General features: G+C 49.0%; 1 protein-coding gene across 2 annotated transcripts in view; it reads right to left on the reverse strand.

Moving 5' to 3' along the window:
- LOC140216674 (uncharacterized) overlaps window positions 1-23,393 on the reverse strand; it is a 267,143-nt gene extending 243,750 nt beyond the window's left edge. For both annotated transcript variants that reach the window (XM_072287031.1, XM_072287030.1), the window contains exon 1: window positions 23,293-23,393. In XM_072287031.1, coding sequence (XP_072143132.1) covers window positions 23,293-23,368 — 76 coding nt within the window. In that variant the 5' untranslated portion in view covers window positions 23,369-23,393. The remainder of the gene's footprint in view (window positions 1-23,292) is intronic.
- Window positions 23,394-24,847: the final 1,454 nt, after the last annotated feature.

Consider the following 24,847-nt stretch of genomic DNA (forward strand, 5'->3'; position numbering starts at 1 on the left):
TAAGTTAGCTAGCCAACACAACGAGTGACAGTCGCTGACGACTTTGAATGGCCTGGCATATAGGTAAGGGCGGAATTTCGCTGTAGTCCAATGATGGCGAGGCTTTCCTTTTCGGTCGTAGAATAATTGCCCTCCGCTTTTGACAGCGACCGGCTAGCATAAGATATCACCCGTTCAAGTCCCTCATTCCTATGGACTAGTACGGTACCGAGGCCTAGGCTACTGGCTTCAGTGAGGATTTAGGTATCGGCGTCTTCGTCGAAATGTGCAAGTACCGACGGCGACTGCATGCGTCGTTTGAGTTCCTGAAGTGCGTCGGCCTGCGGCGTTTCCCACTTGAACTAGACATCACATTTGGTTAGGTGTGTTAGCGGGTCAGGGATGCGGGAAATGTGTTGACAAAGCGCCTGTAGTAGGCACACATGCCAAAGAATCTACGCACTGTCTTCTTGTCGATGGGCTGCGGTAACTTTGCGATGGCGGCTGTCTTCTGCGGGTCGGGGCGTACTGTAGATTTGTTGATGACGTGGCCTAGGAACAGAAGCACATCGTAAGTGAAGTGCCACTTTTCCGGCTTCAGAGTGAGCCCTGATGACTTGATGGCCTCAATTACTGTCGCAAGCCGCCTAAGGTGATTGTCGAAATTTCCGGGGAACACAACGACATCATCTGAGTAAACAGGACACGTCTGCCACTTCAATCCTGCCAAAACCGGATCCATGACGCACTGAAATGTTTCAGGCGCCGAACACTGTCCGAATGACATGGCCTTGGACTCGTAGAGGCCGTCTGGCGTGATGAAGGCGGTCTTTTCACAATCTCTCTCGCCGACTTCTATTTGCCAGGAGCCAGGCTTGAGGTCCATCGACGAGAAGGATTTAGCATTGCAGAGCCGATTCAATGCGTCGTCGATCCGTGGAAGGCAGTACACGTCCTTCTTCGTGATCTTGTTCAGTCGACAATAATCGACGCAGAAACGTAGGGTTCCGTCTTTTTTCTTCACCAGGATTACAGGAGATTCCCACGGGCTTTTCGACCGCTGGAAAGTGTCATCGTGGAGCATTTCGTCGACCGGTTGCCTAATAGCTTCTAGCTATTTCGTCGAAACTCGGTAATGGCCCTCGCGGAATGGTCGAGCGCACTGTTAGGTTATCATGCGGTGCTTTGCGACTGGTATTTGTCGAATACTCGATGACGTCAAAAAGCGGTCTTTGTATCGTCGAAGACTTCTGAGCTGTTGCTGCTTACTCATGGGGAGACTTGGATTTATGGCAAAGTCTGCTTCGGGAACGATGGTCGTCGCTTTAGATGCGGCAGAATCCGAAAGGACAAAGGCATTGCTGGTTTCCACAATTTCCTCGATGTACGCGATTGTCGTGCCCTTGTTGATGTGCTTGAACTCTTGGCTGAAGTTGGTTAGTATCACTTCCGCTTTCCCTCCGTGGATTCGAGCGATCCCTCTTGCGACGCAAATTTCACAGTCGAGGAGTAGATGTTGGTCGCCCTGGATGACGCCTTCTATGTCAGCCGGTGTTTCGGTGCCGACGGAAATAACAATTCTGGAGCGAGGCGGGATGCTCACTTATTCTTCGACCACACTCAAGGCATGGCGACTACAAGAGCTCTCCGACGGTATCGCTTGATCTTCAGACAGCGTTATCGACTTTGACTTCAGGTTGATGATTGCGCCGTGTTGATGCAGGAACTCTATGCCGGGAATGACGTCTCGTGAACAGTGTTGGAGGATAACTAAGGTGGCAGGGTAAGCCTGATTATGAACGGTAATTCTTGCCGCGCAGATCCCAGTCGGCGTTATTACGTGTCCTCCAGTTATACGAATTTTAAGGCTTTCCCATGCAGTCTTAACTTTCTTCAACAGGGCGGCAATGGGTCCACTTATGACGGAGTAATCGGCTCCTGTGTCGACTAAGGCGGTGACTGCGTGGCCGTCGAGAAGCACGTCGAGGTCGGTGGCACTCTGTCTTGCGTTACAGTTAGGTCTTGGCGTCGCATCGCAGCTGCGTCGCGCTGATCTCTGGCTGGTACGTGGCGTCGTCAGGTCGTCTTTCATAGGCGTATTCTTTGCTTCCACATTTCGTCGGGATGCCGGTGTGTCGTTGTTATGATGTCGAGGCGTCTTCGTCGGCGGTGGAGGATCTTCCTTAGTTCGACGAACAGCAACCGCACCTCCATCGGTTGCTGGTTTTAGGTTTATGGATATGGGCTGACAGACCGGCCCCGGGTTGGGCCAGTGCATGGTCGTTGTCGCGGTGACAAGTAGAAGCCTGGTGACGGCGAACGGGACGGTCGTCGGGAGTTCCACTGAGTGGTGGCTAGGTAATCGGCGATGTCACGTGGGCGCTCCTCAAACTGTGGACGCGGCGAGTTGACGGCGAACCCTCCGAGTCCCTAGTCGCAGTATGGGCATCGGCGGTACACATCGCCGGCTTCTCCGCAGTAATAGCAGAGCGGGGGGGTGGTCGGGGGCTCGCCAAATGTCCGTCTTCCTCGCGTAGGTGCGCTCGGCGACGGGTGGGGATGCTGGCGGTAATGGCGCCGCCGGACGACGGAATTACGGCGTTACAGGGCCCTGGCGAGGCCGCGGAGGGGACCTTGACTGCGTGCGACGGCGGCGTAGGTCATCGTTTGCGGCAGGGGGTGCAGTAATTGTGGTTGCACCTCAGGAACTCCAAGCGACCGCTGAACCTCTTCTTTCACGATGTCGGCGATCGAGGCTGCGACGGAGGCAAGACCTTGCGCAGTTCTTCGCGCACAATGGTTGGTCAATGGTGGTTGGTTGGTCTCTTGAGCCCAGTCTTTGGATGGCGCAATGTGGCGTGAGCACTTGCCGGTTATACTGCCGAGTACGCATTTGCAGAGTTTTCTCGATCGTCGATGCCTCTGTACAAACCTCAGGTACGATGTAGAAGGATCGACATTTGGGCGAGTTGGTACTGGTTGAACATCTTGAAGGGGCAACGCAAAAAGACGATGATAGAAGGCAGGAACACACAGGACAGCCCTGGTACGATCTTGGGCGGGTTGCGAATCACTCCGGCGAAAAGTTCTTGCTTGACGCCCCGCATCAGGAAGCAGACTTTTTTTTCCTGCGACATTTCCGGGTCAGCGTGCCGGAAAAGACGGGCCATCTCCTCCGTGAAGATCGCGCTCGTCTCATTGGGCAACTGCGCTCTGCTTTCTAGTAGAGCTTGGGCTCTCTCTTTTCGCACGACGCTTGTAAATGTTTGCGGTAAGCCGCTTCGGAAGAGGTCCCACATGGTTAAGGTGGCTTCTTGATTCTCGAACCACGTCCTGGCGGCGTCTTCCAATGCGAAATAGACTTGTCGCAGCTTGTCGTCGCTGTTCCTGCTGTTAAACGTAGCGACCCTCTCACACGTCTCCAGCTAGCTTTCCAGGTCCTCGAATGTGGAACGACGGAACGTCACTGGCTCCCTGGGCTGCTCCAGAACTATTGGGACACTGCGGTTGCCATTGGGGCTGTCTTGACCACGATCTTCTTAGTCGTCTCTGGTAGAAGTCTGTGTTCCGGGGGCAGCTGCTGTAGTCGGCGGCTTGGTCGATGTTCTGGGATGACGTTGGTGTTGTCTTTGCGGTCCACGCTTGGATCACGGCTTGTCGGTAGCGTCCGGTACATGAACGTAAAGCACCTCCACCAGATGTCATGAAGTAGTGGCGGTGAAGAAGGTAGCAAAACTGATTAAGGAAACTAGCGTTTTATTGGGCGAGCTTGTGCCCTCAAAAGCAGGCTACACTCAAAGAACAACGATAGCGGCGAACATATTCGGCGATCGTCGAAAATCTAATCAGCGGCTCAAGCGCGTCGGCTTTTATGCATCAGTCGTCGTATGTTCCAGAGTAATCGCTGGGACCCGCGTGTAATCCACAAAGTGCTACACTATTCGCGTCGAGCATACATGCAATCTCATTACACAAGGTTTCGTGACAGACAACGGATGGAACCATCGATACCATTCCAGAAGCTTCCGATACATGCAGGCGCGTCCTGCGCTGTGCGATAACATTTGTTAGGCGGTGAAATGTGGTCGCCCGATAAACAAGTACACGATTCAATATAAACTACCAGAAGCGAATCGAATTAGGTTTCTGGACCTGGACATTTATCACAGACGCACATGTATGTTGGATGTATTCACCACGACCCAACCTGAGCCTCTAGCTTTAAAGTGTGTTTCCACTCAAATCTGATGAAGAATTGCATATACAAGCTGTGCCTCAAGAATCGCGTTGTGAAAAAGTTACTTTCATAAGATACAAGCCAGTTTCCAGAAGCAGGTCGAAAGAGTGAAGGCAGCTTTTCTTTCTTTTCTGACAAAGTCGCAGTGGAAAGCTTCTTGAAAAAATTCAGTGCCATTCCACTCTATGAAGGTGGATGACCAGTGAAGCTGTTTAGCGCACGACACATAGGCGACCCAGAATCTTGAACAAAAGTGCGAACATATTTATTGTCCTCATCTGTGGCCATCGTAGTGATATAGGTATGCATACACATTCGCGTAGCACCTCTGTTATTACATGTGTCCGTCACGTAACACAATGAATGACTGATACACCCATAAACGCGGATTCCCCATTACGACGACAGAAGGGAAGTGAAATTCTACGCTAGAATGATGAGCAGCAACGGAGCCAGCTGTGGAAGACGACGACGATCAAGCCATTGCTGCTGATGATAATCTTTTGCACAACGTAGCCAGCTGTGGACGAAGGCGACGACGACGAACGCGCGAGTAGTGTCACTAGCAGGTTTGTGCGGTTGGCACCGATGATTTTTGAACAGTACGTTTTGAAAAAGTTTTACAAAACACTTCTTCAAAAACATCTGCTTTTTACCCTTGTGCCTGGGACCTCTTTGGATCCTGCCTGTGAGAAGGGTAGTTCAAGGACGCGTTACAGATTCCCGAGCCCACCGGGATATGTGCCATTGAGCTTGGACCCTTTCTGCACCATTAACAAGATCGGCCCACATGATGATTTGCTTTCATCAACATCTCGGACCTCATCTCATGTTCCCTACTCAATGTGACGAACAATGTAAATACTGCAAACAGCTAGGAACCCTCCGGCATATCGTCATAGATTGCAAACAAAATGCAGATTTTCCTCCTCTTCTCCCTACTCCCTAACGCCAAAAGCAGCTAGAGACGCTGCTCTGCAGCACCCACCTCTCGGACCAGATCATGTTGGTTGAGAGGGAGGTCGCCGCATAGACGGCGCATGGATCCCCGTGAAAAGGGAACCCTTACTGCAATTCAAGCATCTCTAATCTCATTAAAGATGCTTTCTCTCTCTCTCTCCGACACATTTTTTTGCAGATCCTAGCCGTAGACAGCGTCACTGTAAAATGGAAGGAGCAAATGGAAAGTGCCGTCATTGTGCAAAACAGGTAAATCGAACTGATACTGCACATACGTTAACTCTCGCAGAACGTAGAGAAAGAGAGCATACTTGATGTCGGCGTAGTGTTCTTGGTACTTCGGAAAATGGCTAGCTTGGGCGGGCACGTCCGCCAGCAAAAGTAAGTAATAAGTATCGACCACATTGGGCGGATATGACAGCGAGAATAAACAATATCAACTACATGGGGTGCATCAGACAGCGGAAGCAAAGAATAAGTACCGACCTCATGGTTATTAGGCTTCCTATATTACACAGCTGATCTCTTGTATCCATGTAGTTGTCGTGCGCAGAGGTGAACACCGGCCAAACTGGACGATCCATCAATGATCAAAAGAATATGAAGAATTCTTTTCGACAAGCCACAATGCACACTTTCCGAGGCATGGAAGGCAGTGCGAGTGCACTCCGATGTATGATTTTCCCATATTATTGCTCTATGAAAACACAAAGTAGGGGAAATTTTAGCGGGTTTCGTATCACTAGGCACGGAAGCCCGTGCGTGAGCGCGACGCCCTCGAGCCTCAAAGACAAGCAGTTGCGAATGGTAGCTTACGAGTAATCTTTTTCTACATATGTGTTTTCTGCATTGCTACTGTGGTGCGTTTTGACGCATGTGCTGTAGTGTTTTGTTTTTTACTATGTGTTTCGGCGAACACGTTCAGAATTTTTTAAAGGTTGCCTGTGGCAGATAGCAAGCACACTCATAGTTCATGAGCTGGTGTACACGAAAAGGCGGACATTACTTGCAAAAAGAAAAATTAAATGCAGATTGGACTAATTAAAAAAAATTCACTAATGAAGTTTCTAACTAAATATCTTATGGCCCATATTCAGACTAGCCGAGGACTTCGCAAGCCGGATCCACTCGGAATTAATTCTCAGGACGACGTTTCGAGATATTAATTGCCGAACTTTGTGGAGAAATCCATTGGCATTCCAATTACTCAGCAAAACGTCGTTTTATGCATTCACGCATAAAAGTAACTTCTGTGCAAATATTTGTGCTAATGACTTGAGTAAATAGTGTCCACAGCTTCAAGTAGAGAAGGTCATAAACTATAAATCTGTTATCAGCCACAGACAGCCTTTAAAATTTTTGAGAGTGCTCGCTGAAACACCCTGTATATGTGTTAGTACCCTAATTAAATTTTATTTTTTAGTTTCAGCTTCGTCCTGTGTTCTTGCTGGTGGACAATTTCTTTTGCTGATTTTCCACCTTAGGTTTCGGATTTGTTTTCGGTTTATTGATCATGTACCAACTTGCCCACGTTTAGACCACGTTGTTTTGGGACAGAATTCGTATATGAAACATGAAATACATTGTCCCACCTCCACACCGTCTTGCTTATACGAGAGACAATATGCCAACTTACTTGACTCTTACTGAGGCACTATGAGTGTGCCTCAGTTCCATGTCTATCATGTACATTATAAAGCAAAAAGGTGATTATGGATAACCCTGCCGCATGTGTTTGCAAATGCAACTATCGTTGCACTTGTTAGCCCTACCCGTACTATCTTTTCTTTATATTGTCGTAAATTTCCTTCAGTAGCACCATCTTGTCTTCCCACATTACTTTACTCTTTCGGATGTCACAGAAAAGTTCTGTGTTTACGTTGTTGAATGCACTACTAATATCCAAGAATGCCAAGTATAAATGTTTTTTTTTTGCCCTGTCTATTTCGATAGAATGTGTATTGTTACAATATCGACCGGGTGATGTAGGTCTTCACTGCAGGAATAAGGAAAAAACGACGAAGCGGGCATCGTGATGATGAATAAAAAAGTAGAAAAGAGTGCATTCACTTCATTGATACATGGATGTGACTCTCGTCTGGGTCTCGAGCGCTTCTTATTAACACGGGGGCCAGCACGGCCTTATATAACCTCTGGCGGTCCTGTGGTCGTCGCCGTCTTCTTCCGGGCCCTTTGCCCATCCTTGGTGTCAGCTCGGGGAAAATGGTGACGTCATTTGACCTCCGGTTTCTTCTTCTGTCCTTTTGTGTCAGCTCGAGGAAAAGGGTGACGTCGTCTTCACCTTGGGTTTCTTTTTGTATACTTTTCTGACAGCTCGTGGAGAACGGGTTGGCGTTCTTTTGACCTTGTGGCCTGCCTTTCCCTTCGCCCATCCTTTTGCGTCAGCTCTGCGAAAAGGATGACGCCATTTCAGAAAAGAGTGTAATTACGTTGACGGGGGGAAGCCCGTTGAAATGCTTCTCGCTACTGACAGGTCGATCATAACAGCCCGTCCGCCGCCACAGGAGGTCTCGAAGGGGCTGCAGTATCCAAGCACCTCGAAGAGATCGGTAGACTCCGTGCTTCTTGCTTCGTTTCGCCGATCGTTCCAAGGCCCGCCTGGTAACACCTTCTGGCAATAAACCAAGTTCAGCCCAAGGCACAACAAACAGCGAGCACCCAACCAACTACGAGAACTGCCAAGTTCACACGTTTTTCACATAACCCTTATCTGAACCGTACCTGAAGTCCTTGATTTCTAAAAATTAACAACGGAGAAAGCAGATTTCAGTGCATATATTAGCCAGCCCAATGGATAAAATTTTTGTTTCCTTTTCCAGAGAAAGCCACGTTTGTTGGGAGACTGAGAACGCATTGAAACCCGGCAATAGCATTAATCCTAAATTCAAAACGTACAAAGAAAAGGACTTCGAAAAAAAGCAAAGAACGAAAGAGGGCCTTTACGACATTGTGCTTCACACAAGGAAGCTACGGCTGAGGCCGTCTGCGTTGGCATTGTCGCATCCTTTCCTGTACCTGACATCTCTAGACATTTGCAGAAGAATTCTGCCGTTCTTTTGGGACGTATTTCTAAGCCAAGTCCAAAGACAGTGGTCAGTTTCTATTAGGAACCGTGATCGGGCCAGATAACGTTGGAGCTTAAGTATTCCACATACCAGGCAAGCGTACTGCTTTTCTGAAGTACTATAGGCAAGTTCGCGGACAGTCAGCTTCTGGCTTACGAACATTACTGAGTGTTCTTCCTCACCGTTTTCATTTTTCTGACTGAGCACTGCGCCCAAGCCTCGATCACTTGCATCGCACTGCAGAAGAAAAGGAATCAGAACTGATAGTTGGGCGAGTTCGTACGAATTCATAGTAAAATATTTTTTCAGATAAAAAACTAACACGTGAAATCACAGAAGCATTTCATATTAAAAAGTGCGCTGAAAGATGCATAAGCCAACCATCGGTTGTAATCACTGAAAATTAATTCGCTTCTTTAAATACTGGTCGAACCTTCTTAATGTGTTTTTAATCTGTTTCTGTTTTACTGACTACTCTTGTTGCACATGCTCAGCGCTGATAGCTGGGGTATGTATGCTCTGTATCTTGCCGAAAATAAAATAATTGTGAGTAAGCGCTCGTGTGTCCCCCTTCGCTGTGTCCTTGTCAGTTGTGCGCGCAAACATATTTTACTATGAAGAAAAGGAAGATTATAAACAGGAGTCCTCAAGACCGGTTTATCGGGTAAAGCGGCTGTTAGGTTGAGAAAAATTTTTCTTTTTGCTCGTTCCACACAAGTTTCACGCGTTCATTCTTTCGTAAACTGTCCGTGAGGGGACTCGCGATTTCTGAAATGTTACGGATGTAATGTTGATAATAACCTGTTAGTTCTAAAAAGGAACGGACATCTGTTTTCGTTACAGGTATTGGGTAATCGCATATGGCGGCTACATTTATCTCAAGGGGGCGTTTGTAGCCACGCCCGAGCTTATGGCCTATATAGCTAACGTCGGCTTTTCTCCCGATCCTCCCAATTATGAAGAAGACTGCGATGCCATCTAAGTAGGGAAAAGCGTCGTTTTGCATTCCTTTCAGAACCTGATCCATAATCGTGAGAAACAAAATGGAGCGCTTTTTAATCCGAAGGGGAGGACATGAGGCCGAAAGGTACCCAGAGAGGATGTGAGGGTGGTGTAATGGCTAGCTTGTCGGTTAATGGTACCTGCCAGTAACCCCTGATTAAGTCTAGAGTGGATACAAATTCAACCCGGCTGATGGTTTCTACCCGCGCTTCCCGTTTAGGAACGGGGTCATTCTGATCCTTGGTTATGGCATTTATCTTGCGGTAATCGATACAAGGCCTGGGGCTTTTCCCTGGAGCCTCCACCAGAATTAAAGGGGACGTCTACTTGCTTTCGGAAGGTACAATTAACCCTAGCTCTAGCATCCTCTGGATCTCTATTTCCAAAATTTGCATCTGCCTAGGTGAAACTCGATAGGGCCTGCACTGAATAGATGCGTCCGATACCAGCTTAATATGAAGCTAGTTCTATCTGTTCTATCCAAAAAAATAGTCTTCAAAGCCACCCACGAGCTCTGGCAGTTCGCTTCGCTGGCGCGGATTTAAATTTTGGTCGGCACCTATGTCCGCGCAAACTTTAGAAAGTTCCGTTGGCGGCATCAGATAAGCAAATTCTGTTTCCACTTCTTTGGGTAGGGCCAGGTGAACTATGGATTCGCGCTCTGGCTTCATTAGGTTCGTCTGGTACATTCTAAGCTCTTTACGCCTTCCCGGTAATTTGACGGCATATTGTCGCAGCCTAGTAGGAGACGGGAAAGCCGGCGTAGAGGACGCATGAAAGCACTTTATCAGAGCAGTCAACGAAACGTCGTTGTCGTCTCTGTTTTTCCACTCGCGAGCTACTTCAGCGTCGTTCTCATCGCCTGGCACATACCCGTGGCGACCATATAGGATGTGGCATTTGCCCCCCCCCCCCCCCCCCCCTTTGAAAAGAAAGGCATCGTCCCGATGCACCAACCGCTGAAGGCTGTGCACAGACGGTGCAAAGTTTGGGTCATGAGGAACAGTATGGCTTCATACGAAGCACGTGCACAACCTCGGGCAGATGCCATCGGCGTTTGGAGCAGTTATGGCTGTCGGGGACAACTTCATAATTCACATCGCTGATGCGGCGCAGTACTGTGTACGGGCCGAAGTATCTTCGCAGGAGCTTCTCAGGCAGCCCCCGCCGACGAATCGGAGTCCAGATCCACACCTGGTCACCGACGTTGCATGTGACGGGTCTGTGCCGAAGATTGTAGTGTCGGGCATCGTATTCCTGTTGTTATTTGATTCGCAAAACGCGCAAGCCACCTGGCTTCCTCTGCGCGTTGCCTAAATTCCTCGGCACCAGTTTCGTCGTCACCGTACTCGTGTGGCAGCATTGCGTCCAACATTGTTGTCACTTCGCGTCCGTAAACGAGGTTGAAAGGCGTCACGCGTGTTGTCTCTTGGCGAGCCGTGTTATACGCAAATGTAACATATGGTAAAATCTCGTGCCAGTTCTTGTGGTCGACGTCGATGTACATATCATGTCTGCCAGACTCTTATTCATACGTTCTGTCAGCCCATTGGTTTGGGGATGATAAGCCGTGGTCTTTCGGTGAGTGGTACCACTTAGTCGCAACACGGTATCCAGAAGCGCAGCCGTGAACGCAGATCCTCTGTCTGTTATGACCACTGCGGGAGCGCCATGCCTTACGACGACGGCTTCGACGAAAAATCGCGCTGCTTCGGCTGCTGTTCCACGTTGGATAGCACCTGTTTCGGCGTATCGAGTAAGATAATCCGTGACGACGATTATCCATCTATTTCCGGCAGTAGATAGTGGAAACGGACCTAAAAGGTCCATGCCAAGTTGTTCGAACGGCGCTTGCGGTATCTGAACAGGATGCAGCAGTCCAGCTGGCTTGCCGGGTAGGGCTTTGCGGCGCTGGCAATCCAGGCATGTCTGTGTAACGTTTCACGATCGACGCAAGTCTCGGCCAATACTACTTTAGCCTAATTCTTGCCAATGTCCGAGTGTAGCCTAAGTGACCAGCGGTCGGCTCGTTGTGACAGGCATGTAGGACTTCGTCGCGAAGAGATGAGGGAATGACGAGTAGGTAGCTGCTGCCACTAGGTGAAAAGTTCTTTTTATAGAGAACGTCGTGGCGTAAACAGAATTAAGGCAGCCCTCTGGCGAATAATCTCGGCACGCTGCTTGTTCTTCCCTCTAAGTACTCGTAAAGAGGAACAAGTTCTGCGTCCTCGCGTTGCTGGCGTGAAACAGCCACAGTATCTAGCACGCCTGGAAAAGCCGCGTCATCATCGTCGTGCACGGCAGTCTCAACAGGAGACTGAGAAAGGCAGTCGGCGTCGGCGTGTCGTTTCCCCGATTTGTATACAACAGTGAAGTCGAACTCTTGGAGCTGAAGGCTCCAGCGCGCAAGCCGACCAGCTGGACCTTTTAAATTAGTCAACCAGCAAAGTGCATGATGATCACTGGCAACGGTGAAACTCCGACCATACAAATGTGCCCGAAATTTCAGGACGGCCCGCACCAGTGCGAGACATTCTTTTTCCTGTAGTAGAGCAGTTAGCCTCCGTCCTTGATAGCGTCCTACTGGCGTAAGGAATCACTCTTTCGGCGCCGTCCTGCCGCTGTACAAGCACTGCGCCAAGGCCGTCATTACTAGCGTCAGTATGAATAATCGTAGGGGCGTCTTCATGAAAGTTTGCGAGCACGGGAGGTGTCTGCAGCCATTGCCGTAAGTCATCAAAAGCCTGTTGCTAGTCTTCACCCCACATAAAGGGGACATCTTCTCTGGGAAGATGTGTCAATGGCCGTGCGATACGCGAAAATTCCGCGATAAACCGTCGGTAGTAGGCGCAAAGGCCCATAAAACGTCGCACTGGCTTTTTATCTGATGGCGTTGGGAAATTAGCGACGGCAGAGATTTTATCAGGGTCACGCCGGACACCTTCACGACTAACAACGTGACTGAGAAATTGAAGTTCTTCAAAACCAAAATGGCACTTTTCAGGTTTCAAAGTTTGACTGGCTGAGCGTATTGCTTCAAAGACCGTCTTTAGTCTCTGTAAGTGTTCCTCGAACGTGACGGAGAAAACAATCACGTCGTCGAGGTACACCAGACAGATTTGCCATTTGAGGCCTGAGAGTACCATATCCATTAATCGTTGAAACTTTGCCGGTGCAGAACACAAACCGAAGCGGAGCACCTGAAATTCATAAAGTCTGTCGGGCGTCACAAAAGCGGTCTTCTCATGGTCTCTCTCATCAACTTCTATTTGCCAGTAGCCGCTATTCAAGTCCATCGACGAAAAGTAATGTGCGTTTCGTAGCCTGTCCAGCGAATCGTCGATACGCGGTAGCGGATAAACGTCTTTCTTTGTGATCTGGTTGAATTTTCGATAGTCGACGCTGAAGCGCAGGCTGCCCTCCTTCTTTTTCACCAACATGACAGGCGATGCCCAAGGACTCTTAGAGGGCCGAATAACTCCGTCCTCAAGCATGGTCTTCACTTGTCTTTGTATTGCCTCGCGCTCTTGAGGTGCTACACGATAATGATTCTGCCGAATTGGTCTGGCGTCGGCTTCGGTGACAATACGGTGCTTAGTGAGCGGCGTCTGACTAACTCGTGACGTGGATGAAAAGCAGCTCTTAAACTCATCGATGAGCTCAAGAAGGCTGTTGCATTCCACGGGCGATAAGGTGGGACTGATGTCAACCACAGGGGCAGGCATAACCACCGTGGACGTGGCGTCCACTGAGAGGCAGTCCTGTATGAAGTAAATTCGTCGAAGTAAGCAACAGCCGTGCCTTTAACAATGTGCCGACGTTCCCTGGTAAAATTCGTCAGCAGGTGTTCAGCATGTCCGTCGTGTACGTTAATTACGGCCCTGGCGATGGAAACCCCTTGAGTCAGTACCAGTGCGTCGATGTGTTCAGCGACGCCAGTCCCGGTGTTCAAATTGTCGCAGATTACAGGTACGAGGGAACAGCTTCGCGGCGGAAGCGTGACGTCGTCGTCGGCGATACGTAAGCGGGGTCGCTGGTGTTCCGTGGGGTCGACGTCGTCTGAGCTCGTAGAAAATGTGTCGACGAGGTCACGGACATTAATCACTGCAACGTACTCTCTCAAGAAATCCATCCCCAATATAAGTTCCTTATAACACTCAAAGACAATGACGAGGCTGGCGACAAAGGTTGCACCGGCGATTACTATCCTGGCTGTACATTTTCCAGTCTTCGTCATCAACTGGCCGCCGGCAGTTCTGATGCTGGGCCCGGTCCACGGCGTCTTCACTTTTATCAGCCTATCGGCCAGCTTTTGACTTATCGGAAAATGCGAACCAGTGTCGACGAGAGCGGCCACTTAGTGGCCGTCAATGCAAACGACAAGATCGGCGCTGACGGCGTCGGTTACAGGGGGTGTGGTTGGAGTCGTCGGAGTTGTAGAGTCGTCGATCGTCGGGGATATCTAGCCGGTTTGCAACCTCATCCACGGAGGTCGCTGCGTCTAGTTTCCCCGGCGCGGGCTAGGGGACCTGCCCCTAGAGGCGTCAGAAAAATCGCGACGGGTCGGTGGGGTGTAACGAGCCGGAGAAGGGGAACGCGATCGAGGCGTTGTTGAACCTTCTGGCCGAAAGTTTGTAGAATTTCCGTCGCAGCTACGAGCAGCATCAGACACAGGGTAATTGCAGTTGGGAAATCTTGCATACCCAGCCGCGCGGTAGTGACACGCGCGGTAAACATGTCCTGCTTCGCCACAATGAAAGCATAGCGGCCGGCGGTTAGCGGTGCGCCACAAATCGGTCTTTCGAAGCGGGTATCCGGCAGGGGATTCGCCGTAGAAACGTAGAAACGAGGCGCAGCGATCAATTGGCGGCGATATGGCATAGTTGGCGGCGGCTGTGACTGTCGAAGATAGGGCATCGGGGGTGGTGGTGATGGCTGCGTCGTAGTGGTCGACGGTGTCAGCAGCATCGAAGTGGCGGGAGGTGGACGACAGACACCTTCCGCGTAGGTTAATTGTCGCGGCACCACCTGCCAGTCGAGCGACGAAAAGGCCTCTCGAACTTCCTCCCGAACGATATCATCGACAGAAGCCATCGCTGGTGCCATGGGAGAGATCCCGAGCTGCCGGATCTCCTCTCGCACAATCTCTCGGATTACTTCACGCAGAGACGTGCTGCAGCTCTGAGGTAGAATTGAAGCATTCACCGGCGAGCTCTTGCGGTCATATTGGCGGTACCGTTGCTGTAATGCCCGTTCTATAGCGGTAGCCTCCTTGCTAAATTCGGCCACTGTCGTCGGTGGTTTCCTCACGAGCCCGGCAAACAGTTCCTCCTTCACTCCGCGCAAGAGATAGCGCAACTTCTTTTCTTCGGCCATCTGAGGGTCTGCTCTGCGGAAAATGCGGGCCATGTCTTCTGCAAACATGGCAACGCTCTCGTTTGGTTTTTGAATACGGGATTCGAGTAGGCGCTAGACATTGTCTCTTCTGTCGGTACTAGTGAACGTGTCTAGCAGCTGGGTGCGGAAGGCATTCCATGTGGTCAAACTTCTCTCCCGGTTCACAAACCACATCCTCGCACTGTCTTGAAGCGCGAAATAGACATTAGACAGCTTTTGATGGGAGCCCCAGTCATTATAACTGGCGACACGCTCACATTGGTCCAGCCAATCTTGGACATCTTGAAAAGCGTCGCCATGGAAACTTTCTGGTATCTTAGCATTCTGCAGCGTCACCTGCGGTGGAGTTGCAGTAGCCATGGCGGAAGTAGGTAGACGCGTTTCAGCAGGGTCCTGCAAAGGGTTGAACTCGGGCGTCAGGCCTAGCAGGCGGCGACTGTACCGGTGAACAGGAGTTTTGACGAACGAAGGTGATTCCGCTTTCGAAGTATGGCTCCGCGAAGGGGTGCCGAGCATGAGGCAATCCTGCGCCGCACCTCCACCAGTGTCGCAACCTAGTAGGAGACGGGAAAGCCGACGTAGAGGACGTATGAAAGCACTCAGAGCAGTCAACGCGACGTCATTGTCGTCTCTGTTTTTCCACTCGCGCGCTACTTCAGCGTCGTTCTCATCGCCTGGCACATACCCGCGGCGACCATATAGGATGTGGCAATATTTCGTTTCTGAGAGCTTCTCTATGACTTCCACAGTTTCTTTTCAAAGAACGTCTCGCTTCTTCTTTCGAGATGCCGCTAGCAAAACACCGTATCTCCTACAGTCCGCTTCCGAGCGTTCCTATCGTAGTATACGTTAGCTTTCCTTTGGGCGGATTTCATGTTTGCTTCCACCAGCTCTTGACGAGATTGCAACCGCTCTAGCAGTTCCAATACGTACTCAACAACTGTAGGATCATCGCCATGCCCTTGTCATGCCTCGCGCACCCTTTGAAGCGGAGATCGAAGCGACCTCCCATAAACAAGCTCGGCTAGGGCTCGACCCGGCTAGACCCTGTGGCTTCATGCGGCACCGACCACAAGTTAAACATAGTGGCCGCTACGCAGGCCTCCCAGTAATTTCTTTAATCGCAACGCGAATCCCGCAGTGCCCTTTTCAGCCCGGAGTGCCACGCTTCTGCACTGTTGCTCTGCGGATACCGCACTGAACTGTAGATGATAAGAATGCCGCACCTTTCTAGGGAGGTGGTAGTAAGGTCACCGGTGAATACGCTGCCCTGATCGCTTTGCAGCTCAGATGGCAAACCTAGTCGAGGGAACACCTAGAGTAAAGCTGCAACCACCTCGACTTGATTTATTTTAGGGGAACGGCCTGCGGGAACTTGGTTGCGGGGCAAATCATTATCAAAATGTATTTGTACCTTGAACTAGTCACGGAGAATGGTTCCACCACATCAACCACTAAGCGTTTGAAGGGTTCCGTGATTACAGAAACCAATTTCATGCGAGCTTTCCTCGTTTCGTGTAGCGTTCCCACTTTGTGACAAGCCTCACATGTCTGGACATGATTTCCTACATCTATGAAGCATCCCGGCCAAAAAAATTCTCGTAGTAACCTATTTTTAGTCTTCTTAATGCCTAAATGACCCGCCCATTCGTTTCCATGGCACAGGTTAAGGATTGCAGCTTAGAATTCTGAGGGAACAGCAAGCTGATCATATTGTACTCCCTTCGTGTTTGTGTACTATCGGTACAAGAGATAACTGCGGCGTTGCAAAGTGATGTTCTTTCTGGCTATACCATTTTCCTCTAATTCTTTCAGCTTGTCGAGGGATACATCGCTCTCTTTTTCTGCCGTGAGACCTTCTTTATCAACCCTCAGTAGGTCCAAAACCCCTCCGAATGCGGCAGTACCAAATTAGTTTCTAATTCCTCTGCTAGCTCCGGCTGCGGTAGTCCTACTGACCCGCATGCCTCTTTGCTAGCGTCTTCGTCACCGATTTCACTGCCTTTTGGTGGTGTTTCCTGAGTGTCTATGTCGTTAGGCACACTTTTGGCTTCACTGCCGTGCTTTGTCTTCGCCGTGATCTCCCGAGCTTTTGAACGCGCGAGAACTTGGGCCATATGGTCGCCCAAACTCAGGCCCTTCTTCTTCAGCAGCATTTCGGAGCGATTTGAAGTAGGGATAATGTTTGGACAGATTTTGCGATACTGCGGCTTCGGTCAGCGATACTCCGAACGGCCCGGCAATCCTCACTCTGGCTATGGGCAAGCAAACACTATTTTCCTCCAACTACCTGCCGCATCCACGAACATTCCTCGGTGAAATCCTCAACTTTCACATACGCTGGGTGGACAATGTCCATTGTCGCCGCTGAGTCCCTAAGTACCTTACATGGCTTTCCATTCGCTACTAGGTCGCGAAGGTAGGGTTCCAAGAGCGTCAAGTTGTTGTTGTCACCATTCACAAAAGAGAAAACAATTCTAGGCTTCCGACAGCCGATCGAAAGGTCCCCATGAGGCTTCTGGCAACGGAAACATACGACCGGTTTTGTAGCCTCCAATGTTCTTGCCAATTTTTTTTTCGTCTTTCGCCGTGGTGTTATTCTGGCCTGAATTATCGGTCGGCACGTTTTCGGTCCCATCTCTGCTTTCTCGATGTGAAAGGCGCGCCTGTTTCCCTCTTTACTAAATTTCGTTAATGGCCTGACACACGTTCGCTCGGATTCGTGAGGTGCCGCGAATTCATCTGCTAGCACCGCAGCACGTTCCAAGCCCTTTTCGCCCGACCTATCTTGAATCCACAGGCGCATCTCTCCGCTCAAAAACCCATAGAACTGCCCCAAGCGGATCAACTCAACAACCTTGTCGTTACAACCGAACGCATCTTCCCCTTTTAGCCATTCAATTAAATTGGCATTCAGCGTATAAGTGAAATCTTGAAAAGACTCGCCCGGCGTTCTAGCCATCTCCCGAAAACGACGACGGAAAGCCTCCGCTGAGAGCCGATAGTGCCTTAGCAGCACGGCTTCTACTTTCTGATAGTCATCTGCGTCGTCCCTCGTTAGCCTTGCAATTATTTCGGTTGCTTGGCCAGGGTAAACGGTCAGAATCTGTTCTGGCAAACTCTCTAGCGCCAATCCGTTTTTCTCGCAGGTTCGTTCAGAAGTAACGAGCAACAATCCCATCTCATCGTTTACCTTGTACGACGGCATGCGATCCTTTATTTTTACTGCTTCACCTGAGCATCTTTAAATTATTGAGATGTTATCTGCCGACTGCATGGTCAGATCCCGCTGCACGTCTAGTTCTTTTAGCTTTATTTCGTGAGCTCTCTGTCTTTCTTCTGCAGCGAATTGCCTCTCCTGTGCAATTCTTTGTTCAGCTTGGTCAGCTCTTTGCCTTTCTTCTAGTTTCTCACCTCGTTTCTCTATCCCTTCCCATGCTTTTGAAATTTCGTCCTCAAGAACCCCGCACTTATCGATAGCCTCAATCAAGTGAATTTTCTCTGACTTTTCCCGGCCTCAGTTCTCAGTTCTTCACAAATTAACAACAACTCTCCCTTTCTCCATTTACGTAAATCCATGGTCAATCACGAACGAGGACTTTCTTACTCTGCTGTGACGTGAGGAAGCTTTCAATAGGAGCCTGCACGTAAAGAAACTCATTTGCAGTTTTAGAAAACACACGAGCTCAAACTTGGCAAATTCTCAAACAATGTCAAGCGCTCATCATTCTGCTGAAGCCAGGACGAAAGGTGGAGTGTCCCATTGCTGCCTACCAGTTGATATAATCTCGAACGGGTGAGGTGGATCTCCACCGCAGGAGTCAGGAAGCGACGACGAAGCCGGCCATCGTGATGACGAATAAAATCGTAGAAAAGAGTGTATTCACTTCATTGATACATGGATGTGACTCTAATCTGAGTCTCGAGCGGTTCTTATTAACAAGGGAGCCAGCACGGCCTTAAATAACCTCCGGCGGTCCTGTGGTCGTCGCCGTCTTCTTCCGGAGCCTGTCTTTCCCTTTGCCCATCCCTGGTGTCAGCTAGGGAAGACGGGTGACGTTAATTTGGACTTAGGTTTTTTTTTATATCATTTTGTGCCAGCTCGGCGAAAAGCGTGACGTCGTCTTGACCTTCGGTTTCTTCTTCTATCCTTTTTTGACAGCTCGTGTAAAACGGGTTAGCGCCGTCTTGACCTTGTGGCTTATCTTTCCCTTCGCCCATCCTTTTGTGTCAGCTCGGAGAAACGAGTGACGCCATTTCGGAGAAGGGGGCAGTTATGTTGACGTGGGGAAGCCCGTTTGAATGCTCCTCACACATGACATGTCGATCATAACAGTATTGACAAAAACACATCCGTGGTGAGTTCTGAATTCGAAAGTATTAACGCCCAATTGAACATTTCTGAGCGGTCCTTCGAATTATAAGCTCCTCGCGGGCAAACGAGCGCGTTGACACACTTGGCCAACGTCTCCTAGATAGTACACGGCCGGCGCACTTCGATCGGCGACGTCGTGCTACCCTGCCGGACTGACATAGAATGTAATGGGGACGCTCCCGAGTAAGCCGGGGCGATATTGATGTAACCTCTTTTGTCTCGCCGGGCGTTGCAAGGGAAATATTGGTCCAACTGCTCGTAGCATGACGTCATGAACAAGAGTGGACAGGCCTGCTATCTAGGAGGCGCTCGTTTAGCCGATTCGGTAAGACACTCGGCTTCTGAGCGTGGGTTCGTAGGCTCAACAATCTCTACAGCCAACGTTTTTTCTTTCGAATTTATTCAGTTTCTTACGCATTGATATTTTTAGCGATTACCGAGGCGCAGTTAGAACGGAGGCCTGAGCTTAGGCGTACACGGAGCGCACGGATAGCACAGGCTTCCGAGAGCGAGAGTGGCGTCGCGGCAGTGCCCTCTCCCCTCACGCAACACCGCTCCTTCGAGGCACGCTCTGTACGTAGCGTTGCAGCCAATGGAAATTTAGGTGCCGTTTTTCGCTTATCCAGACGGCGGATGCCGGCTTTTTCGCTCAATGAGCCGCTTAACGTCTTCGAATCGATATGGTATCGTCTATGTACCTGCCTATTCTGGATTCTTCTTGTAGTTCATCCGTCATCTGGTTCTCCTCTGCTTATGCTTCAAACTTCAATTTCGTGGCTTGCACTGCTAGCCTGCGTACTTCCACGGCGATATAGGGATCATTCTGCATAATTTGATGTTAGTATCGCCTTTTAAAAACCTAGTTCCTTCTAATTCATCGCCAACTATCTTGGATTTGTTTCTCCAGCACGGCTTTTTTTCTCATATTTTTGTTTGGCGTGTTTGCTTCTGAGCCCGTTTATTAACTATCCTCACTGGTACTCCATTCAGTCCTATTGCCGTACAGCATGGTATTTTCTCCTCCGTTTTTTGTTTCACTTAGCGTTGTTCACGACCAGTTTCTTTTCCACATCAGCCTCTCAGCTTTTCCTGTCCTGGTCTGCACTGCTCTTGAATGACTCCGCATGTTCTCTGTAACGCTTTTCATTGCCTCTTCCACCTCGCGCGTGTTCCACTCGGCATCTTGTCTGTAAACCTGAGCAACTTCACTTCTCCCCAGGTATTTCACGTATTCCTGCAGTCAACCTATTATTGTATTTTATTTTCTCCTGCATCAGGTTCCGTACTTCTCATTTCGGCTGTCTGTATCAATTTCGTTTTGTGCATTTTGCGCCTTTGACAGCTGTGCCTTTTTCGCATGCCTGTGTACTCTTGCTGCTTTTCGCATCTCTTTTATGACATCTTGATTACCTTATTCTACCACAACAGGGTTTTATTTTTTACTTTGTACCAATTACCTTGTTACTCTTATGTCCTCAAGTTCACGGTAACGTCAGTTTCTTGCTGCTTGCTTCTATTTCCTGCTCTATGCTAGCTGATATCCTAGCTGTTTGTTGATCACTGAAATTTAACTTGGTGTTCTTTCAATGCTTCTCCACTCTGTTTCCCGCTTCGATGTCCAAAGTGCTAACTGATATGTTTTCTGTCACTTTCCAAGCTTCTAGTACTCTTTCTCATCTAGTAGCATATTATGAAAGTTGCTCTATATTTATTCCTACATCAAACTGTAATTCATAGCCAGCCGCTTATTACCGGATCCCCATTTTAACTTAACCTCACAGATTCCCGATTTACAATAATTAGGCTGTGCTGTTCGCACAATTTAAGCAATAGTCTCCCGCTATAGTCCGTGTATTTCTTCAGCTTTTCAATGTGGGCGTTATTCGCACCTAGGAATATGTTTTCTGCCCTAATAAGACGAAAATAAGCCATAAGTTGATCGTTGCAACGGCTGATACGTAAAAAACGTGGCGTATAGTCCAGTGGTATTAAAATATCATCATCAGCAATGGCTCATACCACCGTAAGCAAGCAAAAAATGCAATGTCTCATACCCGCTTAAGGCAGAGGCTACACGCGCTCAGCAAAGTGAAGCGAACAGTGCATACATTCATTGAAATAACCCATACAACGCAGAGAACATCATGTGTTCAATAATGAAGAAGCTCCAAACAAGCATCCGAACCATCAATAAAGCGTTGTATACACCTCTCTCAAGTATGCTACGGCCGAGGATGCTCGACCAGCGAGAAACGAGGTGCGAAGCAGCAGGAGCAAGGCGTTTGACCGCGAGTGCTACTGAAGAGAAACGTCGTTGGCCCGAGTCGCTCTACGGGCGCGCGAAAGGCCGAACTGCGAAAGCAGAAACGCCAGATGGCAAAGTATAGAGGAGCTCGAAGCTCGCATACAACGGCTTGCCAAGCGCTTACTTCGCACTGCGGTTCGTTATGTCTTCCAAGAAGTCTGACGACTCCGAGCGTGTAACTTAGTGCATTGCCAAGTCTGCCAGCAAGCTTTCGCCTTCATGTGTTACAGGAGTGTAACATGCTGCCGAACCTTTTTGGACTCCCTGATGTGTTCATGCACGCAGTGCTCTAGTTGGTTGTTTCTTTTACCATTACTCCCCGTCCATAAGCAAGCTACTCCAGGGATTGTATCTTTTCCCGCAATTGTTCCGGTCAACCAAAGATGTTTCTCACAAGTGGACTTTGTATTCACCAGTCTGACTTCTGGGAAATCGGTATGCCCACTCCATCTCCTTTTCTCTCTCTTTTTCTTGTGTTACAACTTTTCCAGATGTCGCTGTCGATAAGCGACGGAGCTTCTAAATCCCTGTTTTGAGTTCTCTGCTCAGTCGTTCCTCAAGCTCTAACCACTTGGCTTCTTTTTTGTCTCGCATGTTATTGTAGATAATCATAGTACTTTTATGCTGCCTAATTTTCTTAACGTGACCTATGCCTTTGTTCCTTAAACCATCTGCGTTGTGTACATATTTATTGACAATTCTTAGTGGGTTTTGCTCAAGAGACATGGGCCTCCTAAAAATGCCATCGTTTGGCCCCTTAGTCACCAGGCTACAGCTCCAGCTGGCATATCGCTGAAGTCGATGTCATCGCTAACGAAGCCATCCTTTGGTCTCATCCGCCGCAATTCCCTCTTTAGGACGACTACCTCGAAGTGCATCTCCGGTCCGAGTTGCCTTTGCTAGGAGCGAAAACTGCTTTTGTCCACTTGGCGCCTTTATCTTGCAACCTCTGGTGTATGGCGATCCCGGACGTGGTGCCCTTAATATTTCCCTTCTTTAGCCATTTCCTGTCACACACCACTACCTTCATTGTCAAAAACGTCCCACGGGCCGGCGGCCACCAAGACGCGGTTACAACCTGCTTTCGGTTTCGACAGTTTTTCTCCCACTTTTTTGAGAACCACTCTCAGGGTCTAACAAAAATAACACTACCCTATACAACATCGTACAAAAAGACGTCAAATATATATGTAACGCTCCTGCTTATAAGCAAGAGCCATGTGGCTTTCTCCGAGCACCACTCACGGGCCCTAAAGAACACACCTAAATAACCTAGACATCCCTGTACTCTACTCCTAAAGCTCGCTTGTCCTCCGTGCACCTTTAAACCATGTTCTATGCAAAACTAAAGTTACCGCTTGCTCGCTGTCAATCTCCGAAAACGCCTGAAGAGCAGCCTCAGGCGCCAACTATTGGCGCCAAGCTCAGTTTATTTTTCATCTTCGAAAAAGAGTTAGCTTCACTTCATGATAATGGACATTATCGGTGAGTTTTTACAACCGTCTATGTCGAAAACAAAGTGTCTACTGGCTCCATCACTGCAGCAGCTTATCTCAAGATGGGTGAGCCCGTTTAAAGAAATAGTGGGGTCGCGACGTTCCGAGGCGTGACATATTTTTAAGGAGCACACAAAAGCACTTTCGTGTGCTTTTTTTTTTTGTTGGCCTAGACGCATCGATATTAGCAAGTTCCTTTCTGCTAATCCTGCTAACACATTTATGAGACACTGTATTGCCCACCATCACGTTTCCTAACACCCAAGTGTCCAAAAATGGTATTCTCTGCCTAAAGATGTCAGTCTGTTATTAGCGTGCTCGATACGTTATCTCCGTAATAACAGACTGGGACCTGGGTTAACAAAAGAAGGAAATCCGAGATGATCTTCCCACCGCAACAACCGTTAATGTTCTCACGATGAGCGGCGACACTGAAGCAACAGAGGAAGACGCACCTGAGCTAAAGCAATCCTCCGCAGCGAGTGCGGTGGAACACAGCGCCGTTACCAGGACAAGTGACGCCAGCGACATCGCATCCAACTGCTGTGACTGCCTCGGGAATACGAGGCTCTTCATTCCGGCAAGCATTTATAAAGTATAGCTTCAAGTTTAGCGTGCGTTCCGGATGCCTTTGTTTGAACATTTGTTGCGAATGCCACTGTGCCTGTCATGAAAAGAAAGTGGCCCTGTGAACGGGCACCATAGCGTGCGCCATGCTATGTCGACATTTCACGAATTCTCCGTGACGGCCTAATTGCGAAAACCGGCCGCGAGCCTCGCCGTGCGCGCGCAAGGAAGCGTTCTGCCGCCGGCCGAAAGCCGCTCACCTGACAGCCATGTCGCAGCCGCGTAAAAGCTAAAAATCTGGGAAGGCCACCAGAGTTCCTGTTCCAACAACGCAGTACGCGCTCACAATAGTTTTTCTTTGCTACCAGTTTTCTCCATGTGCCTTTGACGAGTGCGTGCAACGACCGATGTTATCTCTGTAAGCAGCAGTGCTTGCACGCAATTGCCTGCTATCACGAAAAAGAAACACTGTGGCTCCATAGGCTATACAGGTGGCGTACCTCTTTCATCATCATATGTAACGACTTAGGTCAAAGCATCTGAGCACCAACAAACGAACACGTCTATTTGGTAAAACATCTGACATGGTTTAAAAACAAAGGAACGAAAGAAGAAAACATAACATAGTTCCACCACTTGAAAACTATTCTATCAAATGGGAAGCTTGTACGCTGTCCGTAAGGTTCTAAGTTGTTCCTTAGCTTGTCTAGCAGTGGTGCAACAATATCCACTAACGCTGACCGGCCTTATCGCAAGGAGCTGTGAGACGTAGTTGACGGCCGATCGGAAACTGTTTAAAAGCATCAGTACTCACCAAGGTTGACAGCAGCGTGGATAGTTTAGTCAGGAGAAAAGTGGTAAAAGCATGTTCTACTTTCCAAAATATAACACTACCTTAGCATCGCGCGGAGCGAGCTGTGGTGCTATCTCTTTCGGAGACGCTTTCGGACCTAGCGTGGACACACGTGTCTCGTTGGAGCGGCGTGCAATCTGTTCGCTGTTTTGCAGAAAAAACGTTCGCACTGATTGAACGTGAATCGCCAGCCGAGAACGCGGCACCTTGGCGACTTCTCCGCTGGCCTTAATGCATGCTCGAGCAGGGATTACGTTGGGTTGCTGTTGCTTTTAATTATTCTCATTATTGAATGGTTTACCGGGCATGAATCACGGTTTAAAAATGCGCACGCGAGATTATACAATTTTGACACGCAGTTTTTATTGATGGCTTTATGTTTTACTGTCAAGCAGCCCCGAAATGGTGCCTAAGAAATCTTATCTGAGCGTTTTTGTTATCTTCTGACTGTTAAAACTCATCCACTCATATATAAGATTGTTGAGATATTGTGTTATTGGGGCTAGGAGGCTAGGAGGAGTTGCGCTAGTAGTCTCACAGGAGCAACATCTCAAGCGCATCACTCACTGAGGAGGAGGAGGAGGAGAAAC

The sequence above is a fragment of the Dermacentor andersoni genome, chromosome 3, assembly GCF_023375885.2.
Source record: "Dermacentor andersoni chromosome 3, qqDerAnde1_hic_scaffold, whole genome shotgun sequence".
In the NCBI taxonomy this organism is placed as follows: domain Eukaryota; kingdom Metazoa; phylum Arthropoda; class Arachnida; order Ixodida; family Ixodidae; genus Dermacentor; species Dermacentor andersoni.